At 41.0% G+C, this 22,938-nt stretch overlaps 1 protein-coding gene across 4 annotated transcripts in view; it reads right to left on the bottom strand.

Annotated features, from left to right (window-relative positions):
• Window positions 1-227: 227 nt before the first annotated feature.
• Window positions 228-22,938, bottom strand: part of LOC143286799 (retinoic acid receptor gamma-like) — a 110,291-nt gene continuing 87,580 nt past the window's right edge. For all 4 annotated transcript variants that reach the window (XM_076594589.1, XM_076594591.1, XM_076594592.1 and 1 more), the window contains exons 4-7: window positions 22,287-22,498; window positions 21,450-21,678; window positions 20,134-20,358; window positions 228-18,883 (exon numbers count right to left, since the gene is read on the bottom strand). In XM_076594589.1, coding sequence (XP_076450704.1) covers window positions 18,636-18,883; window positions 20,134-20,358; window positions 21,450-21,678; window positions 22,287-22,498 — 914 coding nt within the window. In that variant the 3' untranslated portion in view covers window positions 228-18,635. The remainder of the gene's footprint in view (window positions 18,884-20,133; window positions 20,359-21,449; window positions 21,679-22,286; window positions 22,499-22,938) is intronic.

The following is a 22,938-nucleotide window of genomic DNA, read 5'->3' as shown; positions in this document are numbered from 1 at the left end:
ATCACTGAAGAACTGCCTTGGAAAGAAGCCTGATGTTTTATCAAATTTAGTCTCATTTTGGACTAAAATGGTAAGCAACAATGACATCAGAGATGAAGTTTTCTTATACATTTTGGCCTGATCTTTTGTTGTAAACTTTCATGCAAAGATATCAAACTCCTTGCTTGAAGAAAATATAAAAATGGAAATATTTTTCTTCCTCTCTTTTTTTTTTTTTTTTTGTGCGCGCGCGCACACACACACACACACACACAGAATTTTTTTTACGCACACTGGAAACAGACCCCCTGGCCCCTGCATGGATTATTTCCACACACAAAAAAAGAACTTTAGACCTTATTGAAATCTATACAATTTATTGCAGAAAAATACAACACTTTACACACACACATAAACAAATCTTTTCTGATAGCATTTTATGACAATGAAGCAGAATGCACACTCTGAAGCACTGCAAATTTTCAGTTTATTCCAACCTTCAGGTTGCTCATGCCTGCTGAAAACCATTCTTCATGATATACTCTTGACCACTGCTAAAGCTGTCCCCTCACACACCCCTTTCTGTTATATTGTGGCATCCAAGGTTGTTACAGCTGGGGGTCATTGTGGGTACAAGCCCCCTCTGCCAATGAAATGCTCCCAGTGGAATGTGTCTCCAACAGCCCTGACAACCAGAGTCCAGCTCCTGGCCTTTCAGTAGACTTAGCGGATCCTGGCACATCCATTCTTGCTGGCAGGAGACGTGAAGGCAAGTCACTGTCGCTTTAAAACCAGTTGCTTCATTCGGAAAGATGGGACTCAGCCACACATGGCAGGTCAAGTTGGGGAAGGATAACCCCAATTTCAAACATTCAACCAGGAAGGTGGATGCTCTTACATCTGGTGGGAAATTGCCTTTGAGAAATTAGTGTCGACAAGAAAAACTAGGCTGAAATCAGGTAAAGGGCCAGTAAGTGCCTTTTAACAAACCATAGCACCTTGCAACTTGCCACATGCTGTCACACATTCAACTGCATTGAATGATATGCTATTCTGATCTTCCAGTTTTAATCGCTTCACAAGGGGAAAAACACACCAGATGTAAACAGAGATGGTCAACACAGAGGCTTCCTTGAGTTTATCTGAAATTATGATCATTCACAACATGCTCTCTGACTTAAAAAAAACAAAAAACATGTGCATTTTTAATCTGATAAAGGAAAATGAAGTGAGCACAAGAACACAAAAGAATCACATACACACTTTTGGCCTAAAATACACAGAGTCACTATCAGTCATTGTGCAAACGTCCACAAAATCAGGATGATGAACATAGCAGTCATTATACAACTGTGCCAAAAGAAGAGGTACACACTGAAGGATGAAAAGAAAAGCTGCCAATTATCACAAGTCCTACACTGTACACTACGACCAACACTGTAGGCTGCCACAGAACAAACCCAGAAAGTGCACACCCACACACACTCCAGGAACTGCCATGGAAATTGTCTCCCTACAGTCAACAGCAGTATCAACAGGACAGAAAACCTCATTTCACAGTCCTGGCTCTGCCTTGTAAAAAGCATCAGACAACAATGATGTGATCGTATTCATAGTCCATGAATAAGGTTTTTAAAAATTTATATATGGTACATTCTTTCCTATCAATAACAAAACAAAACAAAAATTTAACCCGTTGCATATAGAAACCACACCGGTGATGAATGTCTATGACCACAAACCTTAATCAAAGAATCAATTTCAAGAGTGTGACCCCTGTTAAATTCCTGACACAAATGGTGTTCTACAATTGTTAACGGTGAAGTTGGGAGAAGGCAGAACTGAAGGCAGAATATCAAAACAAAAAACAAAAACACAAAGCAAAACATACTATTCAGTGACAACTTGCTCAGCGTTTCAGAATTCAACAGTTTGCCACAGAATACACTCTAGCTTAACGAAACAGAACAATGCAAATCATACACAAATAGAGCACAAGAGCCAACACTGTCATTCACCAGACCTGTGCACAATTGCTGCTGTAGATTAACATAAACTTCTTTCAGTATTTACTAAATGTTATAAAGGACAACAAAGTTCTCATCAATTTTATAGGAATACACAATCCTGAGCATGTTTCAACAAAACAAGAACTCTGCCTTGCCTACATCCCTACCCCCTGAGAAAAAAACAAAAACAAAACAAAACAAAACAAACAAAAAAAAACAGAGAGAGAGAGAGAGAGAGAGAGGGAGAGAAACAACTCCATCTTACTCTCTTCTCTCTAACCACACGGCATGAACACTTGGAAACAACTATTCCATTATTCAACATAAAAACAAATGAGGCATGGAACTATTGAAAGGGAGAGTGGAGGATGGGATACCAGAAAGGCTGCACAACAGCTGTATAAAATAGCTATTAAAAAAAAAACACACACAAAAAACAAAACAAAACAAAAAAACTTGCCTTTTGAAGATTACACACACTACAAAACCATGACTTTTCAAACCAAGCAGTCAGTAAAATCAGGCACAAAATTTGTAACACAGATATAAGCATAAAGCAAAGAAAATGCTGGTCCACATGTTCCTGCTAAAAAAAAAGAAGAAAAAAAAGGGGGGTTGCAAAATAAATTAAAACAAAAAAAGACAGGCCTGCAGAAACTTTGCCTTTTCTGTCATTGCAATGTGGCTCAGTCCTGATCAGTACACTGGGTTCGGGTATCGACATGTCTTTCTTAATATGGCTTTTTTTTTCTTTTCTTTTTTGATAATTTTTTTTTTTTTTTATACAACAGATGTGATGTAGCCTGCATGGATCTACCTGCATGCTTTGACACCTCTTTGAAACTGGAACTGTGGCTGTGAACGACTGTGTGACAGTGTCTGTGACAGCTGGAAGGTGTTCAGTGCAAACCACCACTGCACCACACAATGCAACGAACCCCCAGCTGTGTCACTGCACTGCTTCAGGAAGATCAGTCCTGTTTGTCAGCTCTGTTTGCTTCATTTGATTGACGGCACTGTTTGTGGGAAGCAAAGACACACACACACACACACACACACACAGAAAGTCACACACAGGGAACACCATGCCACCACCACCACCCTCCATCCACACCCTCCACTGTCTGCATTTAACTATCTGAAGTGTTGTCTGGAACATTGCAAATTTCCTTAATACCACATGTTTGCCTGCAGAAAACAAGTTACAAAAGAAGAATACAGACTCTGGACATAAATATTTGTCAGGTAACCATCTTTTACAAATATCAGAAAAAAACTGGGGCGCTCCATGCAAAAATGAAATTCATCAACAGTATTATTCACGTCACTTTAAAGAAAAAATCTAAATGTCATTATTCGCTTGGAATTCAATTTACCAGCCATGTTTCATTGAGTAAATTGTGATCATTACATGTAAATTTCATTAACAAAATTATGTTTGTACTGGACAATTAACTGAGACATTTTTTTCTCTTTTTAAATTTCTTTTTCTTGTGCTTATAGAATATACAGTCTGTGATCTCTTGTAATGATTCCATCCGCAACTTTTCAAAAGCATCCTTCAAAGCAGTCATACCACTGCAACATGAATAATATTTATATAATTTACCTTCCCAAACACAATCAAATCCCGTTTCAAATAAAATTTGGTGTACATGACTAATCTATTCCAATCTCTAAACCCCGTCTGTTTTCAAATTACATATCATACTACACAACTTTTAAGAGGCGGCAACATCAATGAAAATTTGGGTTCCCTGGCAAAATTCTGTAAAAAAACAACAACAACCCAGTTTGATAGGTAATCAAAATTTAACAAATATAAAGCAGGTGGCACCAAATTTGAGTGATGCCCTCATCCAGCACAAAGAAGCCCTGTCAGCTGCTGGCTGAAGAGCAATACAACATGGGACAATACAACACCATACAACTCATGTTGCTTACAGCCCAGCTGTCTGCCGACGATCCATTTCAGGGCTGACAACATGACAATACAACATGACAACAATACAAAAGGACAATACAACATGACAACAATACAAAAAGACAATACAACATGACAACAACAATACAACATGACAACAATACAAAAGGACAATACAACATGACAACAATACAAAAGGACAATACAATCAGGTCTTTCAAGCAAGACAAAGTTACACAACAGTGACCTTGTGATGACACCATCACTGAAGTGGGCAGTATACACACACACACACACACACACCAGAGCAGAGAGAGAAAGAGAGAGAGAGACAGAGACAGACAGAGAGATGGAGACCAAAAAAAAGACAGAGAGACTGAGCCACAAACACACAGGCAGAATCCAGCAAAATGTAAAACATAACAAGAAAAAGAAAAAAGAAGAAAAAAAAAAGAGTTGACTGACAAAAAATTTCTTTTCACTTGAAACTCATACAACACTGATCAGGACTGAGAGGACTCGCAAGAAGTCAGTGGTCATTTGAAGGGGAGTGTCCACATGTTAACAGGCATGCATGTGCATACACACACACACACACAGAGGGTCACAAAGAACTAGAATATAAATATAAACGCATGACATTTTGACAAGATCTGAAGCACTGTTGCTGGACACCTTTCCAGCCTTGAATGTTAAACAACAACAACAACAACAACAACAACCCCACTGCATTGTTAAAAACGGAGGTGAAGGAGGGACACAGCCACACGACTGAGCAGCGTCGAAACAACATGATGACATACCCATGCATTTGTCCACAAACCTTTTCATAACATTCAAAGTGATCAAAGAACAAGAGTGTCCAGTCCTGAGTCAGGCACACCAGTGATCCAGTCTCCCCATCACCCTCCACACACTTCTTTAACTCAAAACAATTTTCATGAAACATACAGGCCGCCATCCTTAAAAAAAAAAAAAAACTGTGTTCATACACATCCACTGAACATGTACATTAAAAATGTTTTAAAATCAGTGACAAATCCAACCCTCATTTTGGTATACTGCTCAAAATTTTTTTATTTCTCTCTTTTTTTTCTTGAAGTTTTTTTGTATTTTTTTAAAACATGAAGTGTTTGTCAGATAAGAAATGTATCACAAAGACCGCAGCGATATACTATTAAAAATAAAATCCCTGAACATGTGTGGCTGACAGTAATCAAACATTAAATCATGTCAATGGGACAGCTGCAGGTATACTGTATACATATAAATATTTCTTTTTTTTCTCTTCTTTTTCTTTTAAAATAGCAAGCATAATGAAAGTCTGAAAACTTTCGGGTCTGTCTTTTTTCTCAGAAGACTTACTTCTACAAATTAGCAACAAGCAATGAATGATATCTGCTGAAATGATATTATAAACACACACACACACACACAGAGTCATGACAATGACATGCATTGCTTGTTTAACAGATACACACTGAATAACAGCACAACATGTCAAAGACAGGAAGACAATGGACAGAAAGCAAACAAACCCAAAACAACAACCAAAATACAGTTTCATTTTCAAGATGTCAAAGCGTGCAGGGCTGATCCATGCACACTACACCACACACCACCTCAAGGAATGGTAATTGCCAAGAGAATATGTGGCTCTTCTGTATTGAAAAAACCCAACAACAACAAAATCAATGACGGCCACTTTGTTGACCACAAAGTTGACTTAACACTGTCCTCTCACTCAGTCTCTGATGGACATAACTGATCACCGGATGAAGACCCCTGTACCTTTTCGGTTCTAATTCCTCCAAATACACAACATCACCCCCACCTTTCTCAAAATATTCAACCAACTCTATATATTCCTCTGACATGTCAGATGTCAAATTTTCTAATGCAAAAAGTAAAGTAATGTATTTTCCAGCATTTCCCGGTCTACAGTACTGTTATGATTGAAACTGCTCATTTTCTCTGAGGGGAGCCCCTTCCCTCCCCCCTCCCCAGCCCCCCTTCCCACTCCGCTATGAAGCAAACAAAGCCAATTATCAAACTCCTTCAGTTATAAATGTATTTTGAAGCCCGGACAAGAAGCCGGTAAAGTAGCACTGGAACAATCAATGTGATGGTCTGAATTCATTTTTCTTTCCTTGTTCGTTCAGTTGGAGAGCCAAGAAAGACTGAAGCTGCACAATGGACACACAATGCTAAGCCCTGAATATTTCAACTTGTATACCATCTCACAGTGCAGAAAGCCTTGAAGACTTTAAATTTCATGTAGCCAATCAGTCGTTTAAAAGGGGTCCCCACCACCCTGGTAATATGACCAGTATATAGCTATATAATCATTATTATCATTATATATACATATATCAGATTTCAGCAAAATTTCCGCTTTCTCTCTCTTTCTCCCTCCCCCCCCCCCCCTCACACCACCCTCCCTCCACTGCCCCCACTTGCTCTACTCACTCACTTCTGTGCATTGTAAAAGATCACTAAAAATCCACTTCAACAGTATGCAATGCACGTTTGCAGCGTAACCTAACAACAGTTTTTTTTTTCTCTCTCTCTCTCCTGACATATCTATATATCATGGTAAAACAAAAGTCAGAAACATCTTGTCTCTCTCACACAGGAAGGTGGCAGAATGGTTCAGATGCTCATCTGCCACTACAGCGTTCACCTGGGTCTGGGTTCCATTCCCAGTCTCCCCCTTTCTCCAAACTTTGACCGGGAAATCAAACTGCAGATGCAGTGTAGTGTATATGGATTTGTCTGAACACAGTGACTCATCCTTGCGAAACTGAAACTATTTCTCTCTGTATATCCATATGTACTTATATGTATGTCATTTATATATCTGTTATGGTAAAAAAAAAAAATCAGGAAAGGTTCCGCTTTTTTAACTCTCGAAGTTGATGGGCACCAAATCCTGTGTTCACTCGTTTTCATTCACAAAAAGTTTTTACCCTGCCATTAAAGCAGCCATACCCCAATTTTTGAGGGTGTGCAAGCTGAGAATGTGTGTTTCCATAACCAACACGAAGTTTACATCAACTAGGAGATCTTTAATGTGTATATTCAATCTGCATGTATATATTTATACATATGAAGGGGATTTAGATAGGTCTGCATATTATATGTTGACCTGGGAGATAGAAAAAACCTAACAATTTCCACCCAAAATCCACCAGCTGTTGATACTGGGATCAAACCCAGGATCCCCAGATTGCAAGTCCAACACAAGCCACTCGGTTATTGCACCGGTCAACAAGGCTTCTGATAAATTCAGAAGAAAAACTCGTCCGAAAAAGCCTGCAACCCCTAAAACAAATCACCGGTCCCTTGACTTATCAGGCTCACAAACAAGAGTGGAGAAATTCAGAAAGTTCTGAGAACAACCAACAAAGCCATTCCAACCCCAACACATACCAGCAGGATCTGAAAAGTCTAGGGTAAAATATCCAGATAAGCCACAACAACTTCAGGCTGTTCAGCAGACCCTGAACTGAAAACAGGATGAGGTGAAGCTCTCATCACCTGCACCTGTCACATGTACTGAGAGATGGGGGAATAGACAGCTGTGAAAAACTACTGAAAAGTTGTGCTGGGGTCTGGGGGCAGTGAGCTGGGCCCTGGTGGGGTGTGGGGGTAATACCCTACTGGGGGGTATGGAAATAGGATTTTTAAAAACTTTTTTTTGGAGGCAAATTCCAGCCCCTCCATGTAGGTTTTCAGAGTATCTTCCTCATTTATATGTAAAAGAATGGGTGACTTATTCTCTCTACCTTTTTTTCCCCCTAGAGTATAAGGTACAGGGTATTTTTCAACAACCTCTCCTTGCATGTTTTCAGAATATTTTCCTAATCTATATAAAAGGAATGGATAACTCATTTTCTCTCTCTCTCTCTCTCTCTCTCTCTCTTTATTTTTATTTTATTTTTTAATAATCTGTTACAAGACTATGCACTATAGATTTGCATGATTCATGAAAATGACCTGTAGACCTCTTGAAAAAAAGGATTTCTGTATTAAAACAGAAGATTCCCATCTCTGTTACTGACTGTACCCACAGCAGACAATATGCAACAGGACGAAGAAGTACAGACACACTGTGAAGTGGACCATCCATCAGCAACAGGGCATCTTTAGACTTGTTTCATACAGTCACACTCGCCTCTTTCCTGGACTTTCACAAAGTCCTTTATCTATCCTCATGTTCTGGACACAGACAATCACTGACGAGACTGAAGAAATTCACATGCAGTGTCCAACTTTCACCCACTCCTAATGCTTAAAATCTGTCTTATGTTATTTTACTAAATTAATATTCTTTTTCAAATTTTTTTTCAATATATCAAACGCTGATCTTTGATGTGCAATATCCAACTTTCACCCTACTTCTATGGTTAAAAATCTATTTCATTTTGTTCTATCAAATCAATCATCTTTAAAAAAAAAAATTTATTAAACCCTGGCTTTTGACAGCATTTCTGCTGTCACATCCTGACCAATTACAGTAAATAGTTTGCAATACTGGACACAAGGCACAAGCTTTTATCATGCTTACATGCTTTCTAGACCAAGTTACAGTCTTGAGATGCAATATCTGTAATAATATATTTTCTAATAGCCAGACAGGATTCATCATAATGTCATCATGCCTTGAGCATTATCATATTTCAACGAAAGGCGCAATGAAAAATAAACGATCATTATTATTATTAGCATCATTATCACCATCGTTATTATCATTATCATCATTATTACTATTATTACCATTATTATTATTATCATCATTATTACTATTATTATCATTATCATCCTGCCATGTGTGAATCCTACATTACAAAGAACCGGTGAAAAATGACCAGTGCACTTCAATTCACCATACACATGCTCCGACAATGATGATCACTGTGTGCCACTTTCTTCACACACAGGAGCAGTGGTAAAACAACAAGAGCAACCCACAAAACAAAAGAAGATGTAATACTTGTTTTATTAGTACACCCGGAGTTTACTGGACCGGCAGTAAAACACCAACCACATCACCTCCACACTTACCACAAACTAAGGCACGTGTGTTTGATTGTACATTGGGTTCTGTCTTAAAAAACAACAAAAAAAAAACCCCATCATTTCCAGGATTTTAAAGATATTCCTCCACTTAAGACAGAAAAAAAGTATGCTTGTATGCAAGTCATTTCCATGTATCGTGTGTTCTGTCTAAAATCACTTCCAGGGAAATGATGCTCTGTTAGAGAGAAAAAAAAATCACAGCATACAAATCGTTTCACTCATTCCTCATATCAAACAAACAGCAACAAAAAATGAAGGCTGAAAATGTCAAATGAAAGCTTAAACCAAAAAAAACAAAAATCTCAGATTGTTATGATCCACACATCATGCATTTCATATTGCTGTACACACACACACACACACACACACACATACACACACACATTCATATGCACACTCATTCCCATGACGCTGCACAAAGAGAAACAGACAAATGTGCACAAAGGCAGGACACCTTTCTGTACAAGAACATTTTTCAGTTCAGTTCAGTTCACATTTGTGGGAGGAAATTCACAGCAAGCATGATAAATTCTTGTTCTGTTTAGGTACCCTCCAAAATAAACACATTTCAAATATACAGACATTTTCTTTCTTTTTTTCTTTTTTGGTATTAAACAAGAACTGGCACATACATTTAAACAGAACCAAAGAGATACAAACTCTGCAACATGTTCTAATATTTTCTGTGTCTCTGTGTTGATTACTGTTGTCAGATATAATAAACACAACACCATTTCCAATATCTTTAAATAACTGGAGCAAACAAAAGCCACAGTGATACAAACTCTGTAAGCAGAACTAATCAATATCTTTTATGTTAATTACTATTGAATGTCATCATTTCTAAGATAAAGATCAGGTCAGGCTAGGAAAAATAAGACTTGATTAACTGAGCCTATGATAATTACTATAATTACAAATATCATTTATTGTAGGTGTTGAATTGTAGTGGGTGCAAAGAAAATTACAATTCAACATCTCTCTCTCTCTCTCTGATATAGTGCTTTTGAAAGTCGACAATTCCTCTGCACGCAGGATGTACATGAATGAACCTTTGTTTTGTCCCCTTCCTGATCGAAGCCCTTCTTTGCATTGTGGCCCAAGGCTAATGGCTTACTGTCCAAGTTGGGGGGAATGGGAAAATGTAGTCTGGCGTAAAGCGCAATAAACTGAAGCAATTTTCAGGATCAGCCCACCAATGATTCTCGATCATGCACACATGGGGATGATCTACACTCTCAAGCAATTACACATCCACTCCTCTCTGCCATAGCTGAGGACACAGCATATATCATACACTGACTGCCATTGAGTCACACGTATCAAATCAAATTCTTCATGAACATGAACTGAAAACATTTATCATAATTGTGTCCAGTGTCGGGATGTACTGGACTCTTAACTGGCCAGGTTTTCAACCACACCCTCACACCACCTCCCAGTTCCTCTGCCCCAGCAACAACCACACACTCACACCACATCGGAGTTCCTCTGACCCAGCAACAACCACACCCCCACACCACAGCCCCCACCCAGCAACAACAACACCCCCCATTTCTGTCCACAGTGTCTGGCTCCAAGAACAATGGATGATGCCAAATCAACCTTATTTTTTCTCAAGAAAAAAACCCCCAAACTAACACATGTGGTTGTGTATGTTGCTCATAATACAAACATAAAATATACACCCAGGAGACATGCACATGCATGTTTCAGCATCCACACAAATCAAACAAATGATACCTACGCATCCAAGGACTTTGCACAACACCCACAAACAACCAACAGGTGAAGAAAAAACAACAAAATGTAAGAACAGCAAAACAATAAAGGAATCATACAACAATCACCAAAACAACACCCGAAGACCCCCCACTCCCAAACCCTCTCCCAAATAGACCTTAAGTGGTGGTCTGGATACTAGTCATTCAGAAAAACAAACTGTGGTCCCCTCATGTGCAGCATGCAGTTAGTGCATATGTAAAAGAATCCATGGCAACAAAAAGTTGTCTTTGGCAAAATTCTGTAGAAAAATTCACTGTTGTAGCAAAGCAAATATATGCAGACAGAAAAAAAGTGTGGTACCACACTTGGCCAGTGTGATATCATAGAGGTAAGAGCTTTAACAACTTTGTGCTGTGCTTATTCAATATCTCAATAATCATGAGTCCCAGTTTCATGAGACTGTGTTGTTTTCTCGTTATTTTGACTGATAAAAGAAAACTACACAAAAGGCCAGTTTACAAGGGAATGCATGCTTACACATTGCCCAGTACGGAGTAAGCTGATGGATCAAAGCATGGTTTTTCATACAAAACAATACATATATAAAAACAATATTAATGTTTTTCATAACCTGCCCCTCCTCAGATCAAAAGGCAACTCTGTGTCTGATTATCCATAGTTATATATAATAACTCTTGTACTTGCTTGGGTATTAGCGCTTCATAATTCTGAAACATTCACTCAACATTTTAAAATTCAATACACCTTTAAATTTGATAACCAAGAAACATTTGACAGCATTAACTTCATGTAACTTGATTTAGTTGGCTGACACTGATACTGTCATCAGATTATCTAATGAAGTAATGGGAACTGTTTGCAACACACACACACACACACACACACACAGAGACTATATCACAATACTCTTTATCATCACATACAACTTTCAAGGCAACATTTCCACAGCTGATCAAGGAAGACGAGAAAGCAGCTGCAGAGCTCAATATTCACCACTCAATCACTAAACATTGTGATTCACCATTGGGGACAGCACAGAATTCTTCTCCTTCGTTCATGGGCTGCAACTCCCACGTTCACTCACATACATGTACACGAGTGGGCTTTTACGTGTATGACTCTTTTTACCCTGCCATGTAGGCAGCCATACTCCGTTTTCGGGGGTATAGCAGAGAATGAGAATGGAGACTGCAAAGACAGTGCACAAAACCAAAGGCAGCACATGGGGGTTCAAGGCAACACGGCTGATGCTTCACTGAGCCACAGCAGGCAACACTCTCAGGAGAAATCCACTCTGGCAGGCACACGTTAGTTATATGTGCATGCCCTCAAGGCCTGACTAGCATGTTGGGTCATGCTGCTGTCAGGCATCTGCCTAGCAGATGTGGTGTTACTGTGTAGCATGTATGGATATTTGTCAGAATTCAGTGATGCCTCCTTCAGAAAGTGAAAGTGAAAAGGAAACAGAACTGCATCGCCCAGTCACCAGCCGCTCATGACCTGGCTCAAACACAAACTGACATGTCCATTCGGGAAGAAAAAGCTGCTGCAGAACAGCAAACGCAATGCTGCACTTTGCTGAGCTGAAAATGAATGTGTACCAGATAAAACTGGCCAGTATCTTTGAATGTGCTTTGTGAAACAGCCCTGATAACCAAAAGCCACATTGCCGACATTGGCAATGTGTTGAGATTGAATGAAAATCAGTCTTCTGAAAACATGTATCCTAAAGACACCAATTTTATTATCACAGTTTAATATGTTCACAGATAAATCTTATGGATATCATTTATCAAACAAATAAAAAAAAACACATGTGAGATATGAGACATACTTCATCCAACAACTGATTCCTACAGCTGATCGCCAAGGACACTATGAAATAAAAAGTGGGACTGACACAGGTAAGAATCCACCATGTGTGTTAAATTTTCAGGTCATTAACACTTTGACATAAACACACTATCTATGATTGAAGAGTGGGACTGACTGTCACTGACCAGCTGTGAACTGGTTTCTGAGTGCTGAATGTCAGGGCAGTCTCTCCATAGGAAATTGAGATGTATGTTCGTTTTTCACATGACATGTCAGTTTGAATCGTGAATTTCTGTCACACAGGCAACCTTGCTCATGTTTCTGCGAGCAGTGTTCTGGGTCACTGTCAGTTCTGCTTGTCAGCGTGTGATGCATTGTGTGAGCCACACATGTGATGCGTGAGCCACATGTAATATTGTTTGTCCAGTCATCAAACCATGTGTATGATGGTCACTGACTGGCTACAGAACATCACGTGGTCAAGCTGACTGTGTGCTCACAGCAGCCCTGGAGAAGCAATCACACAGGACAGGTTGTTAAGAGTCAAGCTGATTGTGTGCTCACAGCAGCCCTGGAGAAGCAATCACACAGGACAGGTTATTAAGAGTCAAGCTGCTGAAATGGGGAGCTGGGTCGACAGAGAATAATTCTTAACATAAGAAGACAGCGCCACTGCATAAGAACAAGACATCAACGACACAGATGATGATGATGATGACGACGCAGAGAAGATGGCAGACACTGGAGAAGATGAGAGGACTTTCAGGTAACATGAAGAAGAAAATACTGAAGAAGGCGAATGTAGGTTCACAGCAAGAACTGGCCACAGCAGTAGTTTGTGAACAGCTCAGCAGGTCTGTGTGTGTGAATCGCTGTTTCTATGTTGTGCTATGTGTTTTGTTTTAAGGCAGAGCACGCTGGGGATGGGAGAAAAACTAATTTGAATAATAACAGAAAAAAATGTACATTTTTGGAGTTTGTGTGGAACGAAAGGCGAGTGACTGCAAGCAGAGTGATCGAGAGATCTTATTTCTTTAGTGTTTGTTTGTTCCATTCAGAAAGCATGCACCATAAGCTGACTTCCTATCAATGAAAAACTAATTGATAAAATTTCCGTCCAGAGCTAGGACAGGCTGCAGCACCACTGTCAGCTGATGAGACTGAAGACCACTGTAAGACCACTGTCAGCTGATGAGACTGAAGACCACTGTAAGACCACTGTCAGCTGATGAGACTGAACACCACTGTCAGCTGATGAGACTGAACACCACTGTCAGCTGATGGGACTGAAGACCACTGTCAGCTGATGAGACTGAAGACCTCTGTCAGCTGATGAGACTGAACACCACTGTCAGCTGATGAGACTGAACACCACTGTCAGCTGATGAGACTGAACACCACTGTCAGCTGATGAGACTGAAGACCACTGTCAGCTGATGAGACTGAACACCACTGTCAGCTGATGAGACTGAACACCACTGTCAGCTGATGAGACTGAACACCACTGTCAGCTGATGAGACTGAAGACCACTGTCAGCTGATGGGACTGAAGACCACTGTCAGCTGATGAGACTGAACACCACTGTCAGCAGTGGCACCACAGGACACATCCCATCCAGTCTGTCAGAACACCAATACAAGCTGCAGAATAACTCCTCACACCAGGAACACATGGAAAAAACAAACCCATCTCTAAATTTTTTTTTATATCAAGGGATCCGGTTCTCATTCTGACAGACTGTAACACCAAATATAGTTCAATAATTTTTTTTCTGCTTGAACCGTCCCAATCTGAAATTCTCTGCTGGCAACAACTGTCAGTGCTCACTGTCTGGTATATAGTGTGAAGAGGGAGCTCAGCCACATTCTGACAACATCAGAGCAGGATCCATGGGATACAGCAGTGGTAAGATAAGGGCTGGAGATGTGCTGGATTGGCTTTGTTCCCAAGCAGCGCTTTGCTAGCAAGAGTGGTTCACCCCTGGATGTCATGAAATAAAGGTCCCAGGAAGTGGAGGTGCATTACCGATGGTGTGCTTGTCAGTATTCTCTCAACCCCACTCCTTTCTGGATCCACACTAAGACCCTTACTCTCTCTCTGCACCCTGAATTCAATACTGACAACCACACGATCAGTTCTGTGTCTTCACTTTAGCTGAAGTGTGGTGGGGGGGATGTTCTACCCTGCAAGTGTAGGACAAAACTCCCCCTTAGCTTGTCGGCTTTTTTCAATGGATCAGCAAAACTACACTTATTTTTCAAAAAAAGCTGGGGGCTTTTTTCTGCATGTAAACATGAATATTAACCCTTTCGCTGCCAGGAAAATAAGATTTAAGTGAAATCTATTTGCCAGGGTTTTTTCCACAAAAAACGGGTAGAAATTTTCAAAAACTTCTGTGCTCTTTGTTATTGGAGAAAGACCCATAAAAGTATATATTTTCTGAAAGGTAAATGAATAAGGAACACAAAACACATGATGTTTTCCCATTTTATATATTTTTAGTGACATGCTGTTGTTTTGAAATCAGTGTTTTGTTTTTTGTCACATTTTCAACTTGTTCATTACTGACAGTCAGGTAATTTGCACTAAAATATCATATTTTCTGGACAAATGGATATCTGCATACACAAAATCATACTAGAACAACCACAAAAACAAAAAAAAATTAAAAAAAGATAGATACACAATGCATTGTGACTTCTCCAAGTGATAATGTGGATGAGAGGCCACGCCCCCTCAGTCTCCATCCCCCTCCTCTTCACCCCTCTCACACACCTCCAGTTCTCATCAGACGGAGTTGGCTGAGTGCCAAGAAAATCGCTCACACTGTCCTGCTTATAATTCAGTCACTTTCTGTCGTCTGCTAAGGTTTGCACAGCTGGCATCACTCACTGATTGTCGTATCTTGGCCACTCTCTTGATGGCTCCCTTTATTTTCTATCAAATCGTCCTATAAATGTTCATCACTGTCTTCTTCGAGTTTATGCTTCAATTCTTTCTGAGCATCAGTAAAAGAAAGCAATCTTGGTTGATTTAGTTCGCTACGATCGCATGTCTTGAGCACGGCGTCAGTCCGACATTTTGTTGAGCGGGCGAGGAGAGGAGCCAGGCAAACACTGGGACAGTAACCCAACCAAAACGTTCAAATAAAGGGCTGCCTTATGACGTAGATGGGGTTTCTAGCTATGAATAGAATCCAGAAAGATTCCCCAAGCTAAAGCTACCAGCATTTTTGTCACCGAACTGAACGCAAAGCAGGAAAAAGTCAGAATATTTCGATGACGAGTTATCTCGTCATTGTGGCAGCGAAGCGTACATGCTTGCCATGACGAGTTATCTTGTCATATAGGCAGCCCAGGGGTTAAAGCTCAACGGTTAACAAATCTGTGTCCTAAAAACATCTTCCATTCATTGTGATACCGACACTTATTTTGGAATTTGGTAGTCTTAATTCAGAAAAAAAATCCTTTGTATGTAACTGTAAGTTTGCAACTTATGCAAGGAAAAAAGAGCTTGTTCTCGTATCACACACACACACACACACACACACCAAAACACACTTGGAACTGGCAAACACTAAAGTTTTTGCCACTAAAGTTTCTGCATGAAAACAAACAATAACACCAAAAAGCAAACACAAACAACAACACTCTAACCCTGACCAAGGAACTGGAAAAGTCTTCTTGACCACAGAAAACCTTAAATATTTGCTGCCAACCCAAACAATTTTTTTTCAGCAGCATATCAAATTTTGTACAGAGATAAACAATGTAAGGAAAATGGGGAGTTCATATTATACACCCTGTTTGATGTCATGTACTGTACCATGTCAAACTGATGTCAGGATGTCCAGGGAAAACGATAGGCCCTGTTTGCATCAGTCTGACATGGTACAGTATATGACACCAAAAGGAGGACTTTGTATTATACTCCATGTTTGGTGACACATATACTTACCATGTCAAACTGATGCAAACTAGACCTATCGTCTTCCCTGGACATCCTGACATCAGTCTGACATGGTACAGTACATGACACCAGTCTGACACGGTACAGTACATGACACCAGTCTGACACGGTACAGTACATGACACCAAACAGGTGTGCTGCATCTCTTTCCACTCTACCCCTCCCCCCCTCCTTCCCCAGTCCTTCCCCCAACCCCACCTTCCTCCCACAACAAACACCCATCCCTCAATGGGGCAATGCCCAAAGCCTTCACACGTCTCCCTGCATACATGGAAATGACAGAAGAAATCAAAACGCACTTGACAGCAAAAACAAGACAGAAAAAGAAAAAGACATAAAAAAACAGTTCAACAACAACAACAAAAACACATGGAAAAAATCACAAACAAAACCCCACACACTTCAGTCCTTTTTCTAGTGATCAATGGGAATGTCAATGAAGGTGACAAAGTTATGCAGACACAATCTTGTTTGAGATGAGAAATAAAGTAAGGCAGTACGATTCCTCCTCTGGCACATGCAGGCCTCACTGCTCACAGGTGTACAATCAGCAAAACACACCACTCCTCCCCTCTGGTTTCATCTGTGCGTGTTCACCCGAGACAGAGAAAAACACTGATCCCATTAAACAGTGTTGAAAAACAATGTTGAAGAAGTGTACTGTGGTGGGTAACCTTTTCTGCAAACATCAAATCACTGTTGTTATAGGTGGTGACAGAGAAATCACCCGTTGTCTAAACATCTGGAAAGTTTGGTCACTGCTCTCACACGCTCTCAACTAACGAAATTCTTTGATCTACTGGAACCTTTTGTTTTCACTCTAATATTTCCAAACATATTACTCTGGCGATCAATCTTAAGATCTTCAAGAAAAGATATATATATATATATTTATATATATACCTACCCACAGGTTTCTGACCTGCACAGGTCTGACAAACAAAGCAGCACTCAAAACACCTCTGCTGAGATCTCTGTAATAACTGAAAGCAGGTCTGTCAAGAATGTTCGATGAAGCCATAAATTCCACTTTCAAATCACATCCACAACACCGGTGTCATTATGTGAGCAACTGATGCTGTTGGCTACACTGGGGTTCAAAAAAGACAGAAAAAAAAATCCATGGCTCTTTTCCCTGCACTTGCAGGATGCTGTCTGTCACAGATCTCAACAGCTTTCCCCTCACAGGGTATTTTCTGTGGCTTCTCAGCACGTCACAACCTGTCCATTCCTTTGCCATTGTTGTGTAAGTCTGCAGCACAAACAGTCCCCCTTCAACAGCATGTGACATTCATGTAGACAACACGGAGTGCTCTGATCTGACGCAGAAGCACACACCTCATGACACCACAGGACTGGTCACCACACAACACGTCTTGTCACATCTTTCCAGGATGCCGTCATCATCCACCTGTGGCAGCAGCCATGTTATGCCAGCCCTGCCTTCACATGTTTCCTCTCTGTGCTCTCCTTGGCAACAACACGACACGACACGACACCCCACCCCACCCCACCCCCACCACCAGCACAGTGTGATGAAGTGTCTGCTGACAGGCAGTGGTCAGTGGAGAGTGCAGTACTGACATCTACAGCCCTATTCATCGTCACATTCACGTTTGGAGGGTGAGTAAGCTGCAGCAGCAATTTGTACAACAATACTTCATACACACAACAGAAACAACAAAGAGAGGATGTTCCTTGAGTGCAGGTTGTTCTGGTCAAAGCAGTTAGATATATACACACTACCTGAAGATTTACACACACAGTAGTTTCAACACAAATTTCAAGGCAAAGCCAACAGCACCCTGTGCACCAATCACACTCACCAGCCACAGGGTGACCACACACTGTCATCATCGGGATACTGACCGCCATAAATCCAACAGGGTACTGACCAACACACACTGTGAGAAAGGTAGTCCATCGTCAGGACCACAGTATAACTATCCTCACAGAATTATTCATATCCTTTTCGCTCTCCGCACAGCCCATTGCACAAGCAGGCACAAACTGATATCCGTAATAGAATCACAGCCAACCAGTAACGACGTCCCATTTCCAACACGACAGTGGTGAGCCATGTCCACCACGAGCTGTGAGCCAGAACCCATTAGTAGGGCAACATCTCCATGATGAGCGGATGTTCTGTGAACAATTGGTACAGCTGTGTGCTCTGTATGGTCTGATACTCGGCCTCGTTGAGGTCCCGCAAGTCTGTTAAGCAAATGAAGACTTTGCTGAAGATGCTGACAAACTCGCTGTGGGTGGACAGGCGCTTCTTGAGGAGGTACTGCAGGCAGCGGATCATGCGCCACTGGATCTTGGACACTTTGTCGGGGTCCTCAAAGGAACAGCGATCTGCACACAGCAGGGGGGTCAGTAAATGTCTGCATGGAATACGTGTCAGGCGATTTGCCCCAAATCAAAACACTTCTCAATCTTTCTGCGTAGCTTGGAAAAGAGGACTGAAGAAAAATTACCACATGGTTCAACTATTCTTCATTCATTTTGTGTCTACCATTGTTTTCCATTCTTCATTTTATCCAAAATTCATCCATATATTTTCAGGTTGATTAAGGCTTTTCTACACATATTTCTTTCTAAACCTGTCCATAAACACTGATGTAGATGATGTTAAGAGTAAGAGAGCCCCAATCTCTTATCCACATAAAAGTAAAAACCTGGAGGGTTGAAGAATATATCTGTTCCTTCTTTTATCTTCTGAGTGAACAGTGATGCAAACAGAGGGACAGATTCACACAAAAAGGGGAACACACTGAGGCAAACAGAGACAGACAGACAGACAGAAAAACAGACAGCTTTCCACCCAATAACCCCCAGTGATTTAAAAATTTAAAAACTTTCCACATTCTGCCAGAACCTTCACAAAGGAACTGGTAACAATCAGACAGCTGTCCACAGCAGACACAAACAAAACATGGACAAAGCCACTCACTGCCTCTACCTCCTTCCTTCAGACACATGGCTTTGATGATCACCATCTCCTCTTGTCCTGTGTGACCTTAGGCAAGCCTACATCCCCAGGAAACTTTATGTAAACCTTTGTCTTTTCCAAGTCACTTTACTGATAATAAACCCAAATAATAAAGTGCTGAAGAATTTGTCCGTATATTCATATAAAGCCTTGAAGAGGTGCGCTAATGCAGCTAAGGAATAAGGTGACTGTGTCTGAATGCTTCAATTTTGTCACTGATTTATGTGAAGAAGTTGTCAACACATCACCTTCAGAATGTTTTTCATCTATCAGTTATTAAGACAGAGACACAAAGCACAAAGGCACCGAAAAAAAACAACTGCAACAACACAATAAAAGAACTATCCAGTATCTTTGAGTCTGGTCAAAAACACACACCCAAAAAAAACCCCAATAAAAACAAACAACAACAACCAAAAAAAAAAAAAAAAAGTACACACACGCACACAAAACAAAAACAAAACTGCAACAACAGAATAAAAGAACTGTCCAATATCTTTGAGTTTGTCATAAATGTTGCAGCTGCATTTGTATCCCCTTCAGAATGGGCTGTGGCCTATACTGAATTTAAAAGAAAAAAAAGTTTCACTTTGTTTCATTTCATTTCCTTTACCTCCTGCCATCAGACAGATGGCCTTGATGATGATCATCTCCTCTGCGGACACCTGCAACTTCTGCAGCTTCTGGGACAGGTCAAAGGACACGTCAATGTACTTGTTCCTCCACACGTTGCACATCTCTCGGCGAGTGAAGCAGCGGCCATTGGGCATCACCGCCACCCCCAGCTCTGCGTTGTAGCCGGGGAAGGAGCCCAGGAACCAGAACTCTATGCGGGCATCTGGAGTGGAAGAGAACACAACAGAATAGAATACAATAGACAGGCACAAGGGGTAAGTGGTTAAAGCATTCCACTTTCAATATGAGGGTCCCCGGTTAGAATCTTGGTAACAGCACCTGGTGGGTAAAGGGTGGAGATTTTTCTGATCTCCAAGGCCAACACTGCTTGTGACTGAACCCCCTTCATGTGTATACGCAAGGAAAAGATCAAATACGCTCGTTAAAGATCCTGTAATCAATGTCAGTGTTCGATGGGTTATGGAAACAAGAACATACCCAGCATGCACACCCCCGAAAATGGAGTATGGCTGCCTACATGGCAGGGAAAAAACGGTCATACAAGTAAAAGCCTACTCATGTACATACAAGTGAACGTGGCAGTTGCAGCCCAAGAATGAAGAAGAAGAATACAACAGAATACAATATGGAAGGAGCCCAGGAACCAGAACTCTATGCAGGCGTCTGCAATGGAACAGAACAGAACAGAACAGATTCAGTTTCAGTTTTTCAGGGAGGTGTCACTGCAACTGGACAAGTCCAAAAATATATGCTACGCCACATCAAGTAGGCAGATACCTGACCAGCAGCATAACCCAACATGCTTAGAACAGAACAGAGCAGAACAGAACAGAATATGACTTCACTACCAAGTGTACTGGGATCATAAGGAATATTGGGGGGGTTGTGGTGGGATGGGGAATAACACAATAAGGGTGCAAACATGAACTGGAAATCCAACTATGACCATCAGAACAGCAGAGGAGGCAACTTCTGTCCTATCTGGGATAGAATTTCATTACAGTGGAGAGCGTTTTGCCCAAGTTACTCTCTCGGCCTAGAGGGTTTTATGACACTTGGCACCAGGATGGTCCCCTACAGGCCAACTAGCCCCCAAGGCTGTAGCATTAACACCAAGTGTTTGCCGCCTAGTTTGAGAGTCATAGTCCTTCACATATGACTAAAGCATAAATGAACTCCCACTGCAGTAGAGAAACCATCGATCATACAGCTCTCACTTTGCTGTTGTTCCAACTGTAAGCTTATGCTGATCTCTGACATTAGCCGAGCACTGAATCAGTACAGAATACTCACATTTGACAAGGTTGGCCTGATCATTCAAACTCAGGTCCCTGAAGCCTGGCAATTTCTTGGCGAAGGAGATGTACCCTCGTATCCACCGCTCAGAGTTCTTCACGTGAAAGTTCATCAACTCTCGCCTGTTGTCGATATCGATACCTGTCATGTTGAAAATTTCCTGATGCTCGTCAGGTGACACTTGAGTCATCTTGCCAAAGTGTTTCATATTCAAGTTCAGCTCCTCCTGGAAGAGAGAAAATAAAATAAAATAAAATAAAATACTTTTACTGTGCTGAGGTGTGTGTTCACTTACGCAGCAGAATGGAACTGCACATTCATGCACACAAACACGCATGTACTGACACATTATAAATGACTCACATGAATTTTACATGCTGTTTACAAATTTTCAGATACTTGTTTTGTTAACTGTTAATTTCAGTTGGTATGCAGGAAAGTAAACTTTAGGTAAATGAATCAAACAGCCAAGTCTGTACTCCTCTCCTCAGAGATGCTGATGCAAAACACCAGCCATCAGATCAGAAAATGGGTCAAAGGAGACATGCCATGTATAATTTCTCCAGTTAGCTTGGTGTCTTAATCTGACTGCCATCCCAGCTTGCTGTCTCCTCTCCCCAGGCCTGATGGTAAATGAAGCATGTACACCTGCTCATGTCAATACTCTGCTGAGATAACATTTTGTTCCATCTGTCCAATACTCTGGTGGCTTTACATTTATGTATCTGCCTCTGCACACAAACAGCTCTCTCTTTATCAACTGTCCAAACCTCAAAGAATTGAACAACAAGCCTCCCACCCCCCCACCCCTTGACAAACCAGCAGACGTCGTACCAGTTTTATCGTCTGCTTTTCCTTGATGACGTCGGTGGGGACTTTGGTGGAGGAGATGACGAAGTCGTCATGGGCTTTGACCACCTGAGCGATCATGGCCTCAAAGTCAATCTCCTCCTCCTCCTGTGTTGGGGACTCTGCCCGCATCAGGCGCTTGATCTCCAGAGTGTCCTTGGTGCGCTTGGCGTGGGTGTAGCGTCCCGTTTTGATGGCTGTGAAGTACGTTCAGTGGTTACAGCGTGTGTTGTTACTGTTTGTTTACTTTCAGGTAACATCGTTTCACTGTGGGTGATATCAGATGTGTGTGTGTGTGTGTGTGTGTGTGTGTGTGTGTGTGTGTGTTGTGCATGTGCTAGTGCAACAGTTGTCAAAAAGTCAAGTCACTGTTGGTAGCACTTGTAGTGGTGATAGTGGTTGCCAAGTAAAGGATAGACAGTGTAATGACTGTTCAGACCTTCAGAATAGGCTGTGTTGTCATTTATTGATGCTGTGACTGGTGCAGCCAAATAACACCTTCCTTTCAGACTTGGCTGTGCTGTCATTTATTGTTGATGTGACTGGTGTAGCCTAACAAAGGATGGACATTCTTTCAGACGTTCAGACTAATGCTGCATCTGATGCATGAGACATTTTCTGGGTTGTTTTTTTTTTC

This window comes from Babylonia areolata, chromosome 10 (assembly GCF_041734735.1).
Source record: "Babylonia areolata isolate BAREFJ2019XMU chromosome 10, ASM4173473v1, whole genome shotgun sequence".
Taxonomy (NCBI): domain Eukaryota; kingdom Metazoa; phylum Mollusca; class Gastropoda; order Neogastropoda; family Buccinidae; genus Babylonia; species Babylonia areolata.
Note: the sequence above shows the minus strand (reverse complement) of the source record. Positions and strands in the feature narration are given on the sequence as shown.